Below are 11,818 nucleotides of genomic sequence, written 5' to 3' on the forward strand. Positions count from 1 at the left end.
TGGTGTGGTTGGGAAGAATTGAGAGTAATACCTGAACCCAGAGCGACTCAGAGAAGCTGGGAACAGCTGTGACCTGACAGTCTGGAAAGGGGTCAACTCAAAAGGATGGGCACAGCGAGAGGTGGGCCGGGCTAGGGGTGATGGTAGGGCTGGTGGCAGCAATGCCTGGGCACGTGTTTCTGTGCCCACGCTGCTGCTCTGCCCACAATACTGGGAGTGGGTAGATGTGATGTCTGTCCCAGGGCTGGGGGCTGCTCACCTGGCTGGCTCAACTGCAGGCATGTGAGGAGGGCGCCAGGCTGGGAAGGACCAGGGAATGGGCGCCCACCTGTGAGCTTAAGGCTGGTGCACTTCCCACATGTCAAGGCTTCCATGGAGCAGCTTTTCTGGACCCTCCTCTCTGTCACATCTAATCCCAGGACAGCTGCGTGGATTCTGAAGTGACTTTCCCCACCCCCGAGACCAGGTGGAGGGGTGGTGCAGGCTGGGGGATCAGAGGAGACATCTCTTTCTGCCAAAAACAAAAACAAAAACAAAAACAAAAACAAAACAAAACAACAACAACAACAACAAAAGCAATCCTGGAAATGTAACAATTGAAAGCCCATTTCCCACAGCCGGCTCCTGCTCCCCCTCTGCCTGATTTGGGGGATGGAAGAGTGGGAAGGGAGGGAGGGTACAGGGAAGGCCCCCCACACAGCTGCTCCCATGGGCAAGTATTTGTTCTGGGGGCTCAGCACCCCACACTGTTCGGGGAACTGGGGATAACAGCAGGGAGGAAGCCTGCAGTAAGCCTTTCCCAGGGAGCTGGCTTCCTTGGGGAGAACAGGCTGACAGGGGCCCAAGGAGGGAAAAGCAGGCTGGGCAGGTGACACATGAAGGCTCTGCCTTGTCCGGCTAATGAGCTCCTTCCTGTGCTGTCTGCTTATCTCTGGAGTCTGCCTGCTCACCGTCACCTGCAGGCTGCCTCTTCCTAAAGAGACTCTGCGCCCTTGTGCCCTCATGCCCCCTGACGTCACCCTGCTGGGGTGGACACCTCTGTACCCAGTGCCCATGCTCTCCTTCTCCTCCCTGCACGACCCCCCTTCTCCTGCCTCCACACAGCCTGTGCATGGGGCGAGGGGGTGGTGCTGGGAGTGCAGGGGAGTTTGCACCAGGTCACAGCTCTTTGCTCATGCAGCCAAGACTCATGGGATGAATCCTTTGAGGGACACTCTGAGGTGCAAGTGGCTGTTCAGTGAATGAAATAGATGGGCCACATCAGCACTGAGGTCATAGGCTGTTGTTACATATCTCACTGAGACATGGAGGGGAGCGCGTAAGTGTGTGAAGGAATGCATTCAATTTATACTATTAATTTGTATAGGATATGAATGGTGTATAATTAGTAGATATTTATGTGTTATACACACAATAAAATCAAAATGAAAATACCAGAAGGACATATAGATGAACTTTGATTTTTGGACAGGGAAAGATTTTCTTAAGCCTACTACTAACAATGGAATTATAATAATCAGTAACATGACCCTGGCTGGGTAGCTCAGGTGTTTGGAGCATCTTCCTGTACATCAAAATGTTGCGGGTTCGATTCCCTGTGTGGGCACATCCTAGATGGCACGTTCATTTCCCATTCAGGCTCGTCAGAAGACAACTGATCTTTGTTTTTCTCTCACATCGATGTTTCTCTCTCTCTCGTTCACTTTCTCTCCCTCTAGAAATTAATAAGAACAACCCTGGAATGAGAATATTTAAAAAATAAGCCATTACATGCTTTGAGTGATTACCTAGTTCTAGTCACTGTTCTAAATACTAAACATGAATGACCTCATTTCATCCTGAAATACATCAACATTTTCATTGTGGTGATTTTTAGTAGGGAGATGATGGGTAATTATTTTCTTTTCCAAACATGCCCATATTTTGCTCTTTTTGACAATGAGCATGGGTTACATGTGTAACAGAAAAAAAATTACGAAAACTACTCAGCAATTGTGGTTCAGAAAAACTTCTAATTAGATCCCAAGGGCACTACTTAGCTGAAGTTTGAATTATCCTCATCTATTCATTGGGGGCCGATCTTTCCTTTGAAAGTGTACTTGGCCCCTTCTCTTGATGCAGGAAGGAGGCCTGTGATGAAGTCCCTGAAGTCACGGAGCCTGGGGACCCAGCCTAATGACTGTGGGCCCGTGGGGCACAGCCCTGCTGTCCTCATGACTTTGAGCTGCTTCCCAAGTTCAATCCTTTCTAAACTCCTCACACAATCCCCATGCGACATGGACACTTATTCCTCTAGAGGCAACTGCAAGTTTGCTGTCATCAGCATTTCATCAGGATGACACGAGGTAATATTGTGCTCTTCTAATCCTTCCAAGTACACGTGCACATGTGTGCATGAGCAAGAAGCACATGCACACACAGCTACAGTCTCAGGAGGCGCTCAGCACATCCAGCCTCTTGTGTCCATAGCGCCAGGTATAGCTTAAACCCTCTGTCTGCCCAGCGGTTAAGGGTTTTGCATTTATGAATCAAAGAAGACTTGTTCAGAATGTAGTAAATATATTTAAAATCACACTGGGCATAATATGTAATAACTAAGCCCAAGAGGTGCCAAGGCCAGGGAGTATAATTTCAAGAAAAGTGATGGTTAAGTCATTAAGGATCCTGTACCCACACCTTTCCTGTTGAGTATCTTCAAATCAGCATAGCCACCGGAACTTGCATGTCCTGAAGGCACCTGGATCCCAACTAGCCCCCAAATGACTTATTTTCCCTACCTCCTAATGTTCCCCTCTCTTCCATTTACTGTCTTAGTCACAGTTATCTTCACTCGCTCGTCTCACCTCCCATCTAATCAAACACCTAAATGTGTTCTAGCCACTCTCCCTAGCCCACCTTAGTCCAGGATGGCGTCATCTCTTACCCTACACATTTCTAAACACTAATATAAATGGAGCCATCTTGTTTATCTTTAAAAAATATATTTTTATTGATTTCAGAGAGGAAGGGAGAGGAAGGGAGAGGGAGAGATAGAAATATTAATGATGAGAGAGAATCATTGATTGGCTGCCTCATACACACCCCACACCGGGGATCCAGCCCACAACTCAGGCATGTGTCCTGACCAGGAATTGAACCGTGACCTCCTGGTTCATAGGTCCACGCTCAACCTCTGAGCCATGCCAGCCAGATTAAACGGAGCCACTTTAAAATGCAGCTGGAGCTTCCATGCCAGAGGGCTGCCTTGTATGTCTTTTGCCTGGAATCTTTGAGAAGTTAAAGCAGGGCAAAATAACATTGGGCTGGGCCTAGGGCACCCTTGTGTCCCAAGGAGCTGTTTACAAACAAGACAAAGCAGATATTATTATTACTGGACTGAAAATTTAAAACACTGTTTAGCATAAACATGACTATATTATTCTATCTGTACCAATAGAAATTCCTCCCTTCTTTGGATGTAACTGCCCCCTCCCTCCCCTATCTTTCTCATAAGTGCCATTTCCTCTGTCTCTTCATTGGAACTCTACTTGGGCTTTTGAATTAATAATTCTCTAATGGATTTTCTTATTGTTTCCAATAAATTCTTATTGGTCATACTCTGGAAGCCTTCTTATTTGTAGGTTAACAAACTCTTAGGGCCACTTCACTCTGAAAAAACCCCTTCCAAGTACATGTGTGCATGTGTGCATGAGTAACAAGCACACACTCAGCAGGCGCTCAGCACAGCACAGCCTCTTGTCTCCATAGCACCAGGTCTAGCGTAAACCCTCTGGTTGAACAGCTGTTAAGGTCTTTGCATTTCTGAATCAAACTGCCTTGCATGCCTTAATACTGGGTATGGTAGTGGGTTATCTTTTTAAAATATATATATTTTATTGATTTTCCACAGAGAGGAAGGAAGAGGGATAGAGAGCTAGAAACATCGATGAGAGAGAAACATCGATCAGTTGCCTCCTGCAAACTCCCCTGCCTGGGATGTGCCCGCAACCAACGTACATGCCCTTGACCCGAATCAAACCTGGGACCCTTCAGTCCGCAGACCGACACTCTATCCACTGAGCCAAACCAGTCTCAGTGGTAGTGGGTTATCTTTACTTCTCTTCTGAACCCCCACACTCACCCTCGCAGAGGGTTAAGGCATTCACATTTCTGAATCAAACAAGACTTGCTTGGAATGTAGTAAATACACTGAGTGGCCAGGTTCTTATGATTTCTGAACGCATAATAATCTGGCCACTCAGTGTGTGTGTGTGTGTGTGTGTGTGTGTGTGTGTGTGTGTGTGTGTATTAGAGGCCCAGTGCAGGAATTTGTGCTTGGGGACCAGGGAGAGGGGACATGGGCAGTTAGCCGGCCTGCCTGCTGGCTGAACTCCTGATTGAGGGGACAATTTGCGTATTAGCCTTTTATTATATAGGATGTACACTGAGTGGCCAGATTATTATGCGTTCAGAGATCACAATAATCTGGCCACTCAGTGTATATCTCAAAAAATATTAGGCACAGTAGGTAATGATTAAGTCTAAGAGGTGTCAGGGCCAGGGAGTATACATTCAAGGAAGTGATTGTCAAATCAGCAAGGATTTTATTATTATTTTTTTTAGGTGGAATTGCTTTTATTGGGGTGGGCACCGTAGGCCTGCCTGTGGTCAGGTTAGTGTTCTGCCCAGTGCAGCCAGAAGCCTGGCACCTCCAACCGCCGCCCACCCGGGTTAGTGGAACATGCAAAGCTCAGTCAGAGGGTGGAGGTGGGGGGATGGGGGAGCCCCCCAAGGCCAAGGCTGGAGGGGTAGGCCAGGAGGGGTGGGCTGGGCTGGGCTGCTGAGTCAGCTCAGACAGTACATCCAGTGTCCCTAGACCCCGTACAGGGCTGAGCTCTGGAGAGATGGTCGCGTGGGCAGCACCCTAGGCAGGACTTGAGGCCCCAAGCAAGGATATTTTTACTAGTTGCAAGATATTCAACATCTTTCCTGCTGGGCATCTTCAAATCAGCATAGCCACCGAACTTGCATGTCCTGAAGGCACCTGGATCCCAACTAGCCCCCAAGTGACCTCCTGAGCATATGGCTAAACCCATGCCTTTTCTTGCTCCACCTGAAAGGGAGGCACAGTATGCCGTCAGACCTATACCACATTAGCTGGGAGTGACAGGATACCCTGTATTTGCCCCTCCCCCAATGTTACATGTGTCTGTGTGCATGTGAGTGCATGTTGTGTCAGGGACACTCACATTAGACTTGTCTTAAGTGGGAACTGGACCAAGGCAGTCATCAAAAAGGGGTGAGGGCCCAGCCAGCATGGCTCAGTGGTTGGGTATAACCAGGAGGTCACTGTTCCATTGCAGGTCAGGGCACATGCTCAATCCCCAATGTGGGGCACGTGGGAGGCAGCGGATCAATGACTCTTTCTCATCATTGATGATTCTATATCTCTCTCCATCTCCCTTCCTCTCTGAAATCAATAAAGATATACACTGAGTGGTCAGATTATTATGACCCCTGAATGCATAATAATCTGGCCACTCAGTGTATATCCTATATAATAAAAGGCTAATATGCAATTGTCTCCTCAACCAGGATTTCCACCAGCAAGCAGGCTGTCTAACCGCCCATGTCCCTTCCCCCTGGCCAGGCTGGCCAGACCCCACCCATGCACGAATTCATGCACCAGGCCTCTAATATACAATACCTATACCTATACCTATATCTACCGTGTTTCTCCGAAAATAAGACATCCTCCGAAAATAAGACCTAGCGCAACTTTGGGAGAAAAAATTAATATAAGACACTGTCTTATTTTTGGGAAAACAGGGTCTATATCTATATCTATATCTATATCTATATCTATATCTATATCTATGTCTATGTCTATGTCTATGTCTATGTCTATGTCTATGTCTATGTCTATATCTATATCTATATTTATCTATATATACTGAGTGGCCAGATTATTATGTGTTCTGAGATCATAATAATCTGGCCATTCAGTGTATGGTAGGGGAAAAAATTTAAATGGCATCTGAGCTGTGCCTTAAAGGAAGAGTGAAGGTTTAGATCAGGGGTCCTCAAACTTTTTAAAGTGGGGGCCAGATCACGGTCCCTCAGAGAGCTGGAGGGCCAGACTATATGAACTACTAATTCCTACTGTAACACCTCGGCTGCGCTCACTGCCCAAAAAACCTGGCGGGCCGGATCAGACTCCCCTGGGGGCTGCATGTGGCCCGCGGGCCGTAGTTTGAAGACCCCTGGTGCATTCCAAGCAAGGGAACTGTTTGGGCAAAGAAGACCTCAAAACCTTTACCTTTTAAAACTCTTTACTATGGAAATGATACATCTCTACTCAAGGAGAGAAAAATAGCACTTATAATAAATACACACTTAACCTTCACCCAGCTTCCACATTTGGCAAGATTTTACTTGTTTATTTTGAAAGAAGACAAGTAGCTAGGGGTGACAGCAGTGGGAGCTATATTTCTTGAAGAACTAAAAGAAGTACCCACTTAAGCTTGTCCAATAGAGGGGTGCCCACGCACCCTTTGTAAGGGCATCATATGGCCCAGCAGCACAGGGCCCACATGGGACTGCAGTGGGGTTTTGGTCGCTGTCTGTCTCTCTCTCACTCTCTCACTCTCTCTCCAAAGCCATATGGAACCAATTTACTGATCACCGCCTTCCCTGGGATCCACCTGGAGTCGCCACTTAAGTTTCCGGCAAATTTCCTCAGGGAGTCAGCCCCCCAAACCTTCCAGGCTGCAGCCCCTCCACCCCTAGCTCTGAGGGCACCGAAGGAAGTGCGTCCTGAGGGTGAGGGAGCGACATGGAAGGACCCAGTACCCCATCAGCTCATCATGCTTGGTTCCATCGATCCGACAGCCTGTATGCCGGGCACTGCCCAGGCCTCGCTTCCCATGCTTTGTCCACGAATCCTCACCACACTCCCGGATGGGGGATAGCATTGCCCACTGGATAGCAACATGAGCCTGTCTTTGGCACAGCACCCATAGCACTGACTGTGCCCAGGATCTGCTGGTGTGCAAGCTCCTGGACAGAGCCTCCAGGGCAGCAGTTGCCAGCCAGTGGTCTGCCAACCACTAGTGGTCCGTGAGCTCTGAAAGGTGGGTGACCACTGGCTTAAGGAAACCTTTGGAGCAGCGGTCACAAACCACTGATCCGTGGACCACTAGTGGTCCCTGAGGTCTGAAAAGTGGGCAACCTCTGCTCTAGGGGATCCTTCTGACCAAAAAGCAAGCAGGCTGGCACTAGGAAAAGTGATCTACATGCTTCCTGTCCTCCCAGATGTGGCACTGCCATTGAGGAGTGCCCCCCGGTGGGTCTGGGGCCTCTTTGCTGTGGAAGATGGGCCGTCGCCTCGGCACAGTGAGGTGGGTAGGAGGAGCTGCAAATGGAGGAGACAGGCAAGGCTGGAAATAGCTGATGCCCTCAGGGTTTTCTGTGTCGGTAAGGACTGCTTTTGGGGCTTACACTACCAGGAAATGTATTGTTGACTGGATGTGAAGTCCAGAGGGAGAGGGTCATCACGCTGGCTTACTTGTCCAATGAAGGGTCATCAAGGACCCAGTCCCCCCATTCCTGACCCTTTTAGCAGAATGGGGATGTTCCTGGGTTTGGTGTTGGGACAAGTCCCTCCTTCCTGGGATTAGCTGGTAACAATTGTGTTAAATAAAGTTGTTTCGGTGCCTAATCCCTCAGGCTAATTTGTGAGCTCCTTGAGGGCAGGGTCTGTGTTGCTTTTCGTAGCCCCAGTGCTATGCCCAGTGCCTGTTACACACAAGGTGCCCAATCATTCATTCATTTGTTTTTAAAATATTTTTTTATTTATTTCAGAGAGGCAGGGGAGGAAGAGAGAGACAGAAAGATCAATGATTACCCAGGACCAAACCAGAGAGGGTCGGACCTGCATTGCCACATTTGTCCACCATCCAGAACTGAAATATCATTGCTGACATGTACACATAAGAAACTGTTTGACATTGAAATTGGGACTCAAAAGATCTGTTGGCCCAGAAAGAAACTCATACAGACTGATTCATTTGCCTCTCAGCATAACCATTATGGCTTGTCTCATTTTTGGTTCTTATAAATGTATTTCTTGTATCACATGATCACACTCATCTAGGGGAAATAATGAACAACATAAACTGATGAACAAAAACAGACCCAGAGACAGGGAGGCATCGATCAGACTGTCGAACCTCAGAGGGAAGGTAGGGGAGGGTGGGGGGAAAGGGAGAGAGATCATCCAAAGGACTTGTGTGCATGCATATGGGCCTAACCAGTGGTAACGGAAAACAGGGGGGTGGGGGCATGCGTGCGGAGGGCTTTGGGATGGGAATGGGGAGATGAGGACAAATGTGTGATACCTTAATCAATAAAGAAATTTAAAAAGATCAATAATTAGAAAGAATCATTAATTGACTGCCTCCTGCATGCCCCATCCAGGGGATCGAGCCCGCAACCCAGACATGTTCCCTGACCCGGAATCAAACCATGACCTCCAGGTTCCATACATTTATTCCTTCAACAATTCTTTCTTGCTAAGTGCTATGATGGAGCAGAATCCAGGGACCCATGGCCCATAGCTCAGCCTGTGGGGTGGGAGTGGGGTCAGCAAACACTCTCTTGAGATCTTTACATCTGACTTGAGTCCCTGAACACAGAGGCCTCGGCTCAGCAGGGTTGAAGGCTTTCATTCATTAGCAACCAGGGTGGAAGGTAAGCCACAGCTCATGGGACTCACAGTTAGATTACAGCTCACTGAGTACCTGTTACGTGACAGGTCTCTGGTAACAGAGATTAATCATACCTCTTACCTGCAATGCCCCGGGCCAGTCAGGGACAAATCATGTCAGCGCTGGGTGAGCAGTAAGCACTGCGGCCATGGTGGAGAGGCACTCACTCCCCAAGCAGGGCAGGGCAGGAAGGAGGAAGGGCAGTGTGCACAGGCCCCCGGGAGCAGGTGGCCCTTTAAGCAATGCAAGGAGGAGGAGTCACCTGGCCCAGAGGCTGGACGGGTGCACAGTGAGGCAAATGCCTTCGTGAGGATGGTGAGCTGAGCGGGCAGAGCAGGTCACAGGCCCCCAGGGCTGCTGCTGTTTGCTTTGCACTGTTTATCTCCAGAATCGCTGCGTCGTTTTGTGGTGATGCAGGTTCAGTTTCTGGGAGGCTCTGCCTGTCCACTTCTTCACTCTGCCCGGATTGGGCCTGGGAGCTCCTTGAATGGACCCTCGCTAACTCCTTGTCCGGAGAAGTGGTGCCCTGATGATTTGTTTGGGCATCTCATGACCTTCTTCCTGTCGGTGTCCATGCCTCTGCCAGGTCCCGGATGATGAACGTAATTGTCCAAGAAGGGGCACTCCCAGTACTGGCATGTTTTGGAAACCTCAGGATTCGTTCCCTCTCTGTGACCACAGAAAGGGTGTGGTGAGGTTCAAGTGCACGCAGAACCATGGAGCAGCCCTCAGAGGGGGAGCCGAGTCACAAGGTGGGCAGTGAGATGGCCCACTGGGTTCTCATAAGGGGCCAGGAGAGTCCTGGTGGACTCCACTCTGCCCTTCACCTGGCTTTAGGCTGCCCCCTCACCTGGCTAGAGCTCTCGAGGAGTCTCCCGAGGGCACCCTGGACTTCCTTGTTCCTGAGGCTGTAGATCATGGGGTAGAGCATGGGGGTCACATTGGTGTAGATTAAGGACACGACCTTGTCCTGTTCCGGGGTGTAGCATGACTTGGGGCGAATGTAGATGAATATTGCACAGCCATAGTGCAGAAGAGAGACCAGCAGGTGGCCGGCACAGGTGGAGAAGGCCTTGCTCCTGCCCTGGGCTGAGTGGATGCTGAGGATGGCGGTGATGATGAAGCCGTAGGAGAGCAGTATCAGTAAGAAGGGAATCAGCAGGATGAGCATGCAGACCACGAAGACTGCAATCTCATTGGCTCGTGTGTCTGAGCAGGCCAGGAAGAGCACAGCAGGGATGTCACAGAAGAAATGATTGATCTCATGGGACTGACAGAAGGGCAAGAGGAATATCAGTGTGGTGAGCGTGAGTGAGAGTGCGAAGCCACCAACGCACGCCAGAGCCAGCATCTGCAGGCAGAGGGCCCTGGTGATGATGAGTGGGTAGCGCAGGGGCCTGCAGATGGCCACGAAGCGGTCATAGGCCATCACGGCCAGGAGGAAGCACTCTGCTCCCCCCAGAGCGATGAAGAGGTGCATCTGCAACGCGCAGCCCAGCATGGGCATCCGCTGGCTGCGGGACAGGAAGTTAGCCAGCATGTTGGGGACAATGACCAATATGTAGCAAATTTCAATGGTGGACAGATTGCGAAGAAAGAAATACATGGGCGTCTGGAGGCAGGAGTCAATGAGGGTGATGAGCACAATGGTTCCGTGGCCGGCTAGGGTGACAAGATGCATGATTAAAAAGAGTCCAAAAAAGAAGATTTTCAGTTCAGCCAGATCCCCAAAGCCCAAGATGATAAACTCTGAGCTCAAGGTGTAGTTTTTCTGCAGTGAGGCCATCCTGTATTCCCCTGTAGAACTCCTGGGCTGAAAAAGGCAGTTTCTAAGTTGTGGGAGACTCTGCAGCCCTTTCCACAAATGGGAGTGTAGCCACCTCTCCAGTGCCTCCAACCCACTTTGCCAGGCTTGACTCTGGTCTAAGTTCATGAGCTTCTTCCGTTCTGCTCTCAGCTCACTGAGAATAAAGAACTCCTTTTGTGATGTCACTTGAGTTCACCTGTTGAATTAATTAAAAAATGCACTGGGATAAGTAAAATCCACACTTGGAGTTGTTTTCCATAGACCCTAATGATAGTCTTTCTGTCTATATTTTGAAGAGTTGTCTGGGTAGGGAGCCGCTGAGGTTGATGTTATTAAATTGGTTTAAATAGGAGAGACTGGCCCTAATTCCTGTGGGATATAAGGTCTGGCAGGTTGATATTAAACACACTTTTGACTTTGTGCATTGACTATATTGTCCCTTCTTTACCACCCCCATCCCACAATCTCCCAGGACGCCTGCTTCCGAAGCGCTGTGAACACAATGACCAGAGAGGAAGAAGTGTAACCACCAATAGTTGCTGCTTCTCCTGTTTCAGCGCTCCTCAGTTGCAGGGCGGCCCCAGCTTATGTGTCATCTCCTTCCAGACACCTGCCCTGACGCCTAAGCTGAGTTAGTCCCTCCTTTAGATATCAACAGCACTCCAGGCTTCCTCATCCCTATTACTCACTATTGAGTCCTGTAATTCTTTGATCATTTGTCTGTCTCAACAGCCTGAGAGCTCTGTAATGAAGAGAATGGTGTCTCATTCAACTTCTCAAATAGTGTGGCACACATCAGAAGCATTGATAATGCTTATTGAATAAATAGATGCATCTTGCTTTTTTTTCTGCATCCTCTAGATTTAGTACATCATCAGGCATTGAGGAGGTGACTAACAGATATGCTTGAATAAATGGCTGAGTAAAAGCAGGTAATCTGCCAAAACTGGTTTGGCTCAGTGGATAGAGTGGTGGCCTGCAGACTGAAGGATCCCAGGTTCGATTCCAGATAAGGGCATGTACCTTGGTTGCGGGCACATCCCCAGTAGGGGGTATGCAGGGAGCAGCTGATCGATGTTTCTGACTCTCTGTCCCTCTCCCTTCCTCTCTGAAAAAAAAAATCAATAAAATAAAATAAAATAAAATAAAATAAAATAAAATAAGCAGGTAATCTTTTACATAATAGGAATGGCTGAGGTCATGATCCTCCAGGGAAGGTGTGGAGTGAGAAGAGCAGAGGCACAGGGTGGGCCAGGTCAGACAG

General features: G+C 48.8%; 1 protein-coding gene across 1 annotated transcript; it reads right to left on the reverse strand.

The window, feature by feature from the left end:
• Positions 1-9,570: 9,570 nt before the first annotated feature.
• Positions 9,571-10,533, reverse strand: LOC311615380 (olfactory receptor 10V1-like; the record flags this gene model as incomplete). Its single annotated transcript, XM_084870822.1, has 1 exon — positions 9,571-10,533. The coding sequence occupies one exon, from the start codon at positions 10,531-10,533 to the stop codon at positions 9,571-9,573; it is 963 nt and encodes a 320-aa protein (XP_084726948.1).
• Positions 10,534-11,818: the final 1,285 nt, after the last annotated feature.

The sequence above is a fragment of the Pipistrellus hanaki genome (assembly GCF_964339955.1).
Source record: "Pipistrellus hanaki genome assembly, chromosome: X".
Lineage (NCBI taxonomy): Eukaryota > Metazoa > Chordata > Mammalia > Chiroptera > Vespertilionidae > Pipistrellus > Pipistrellus hanaki.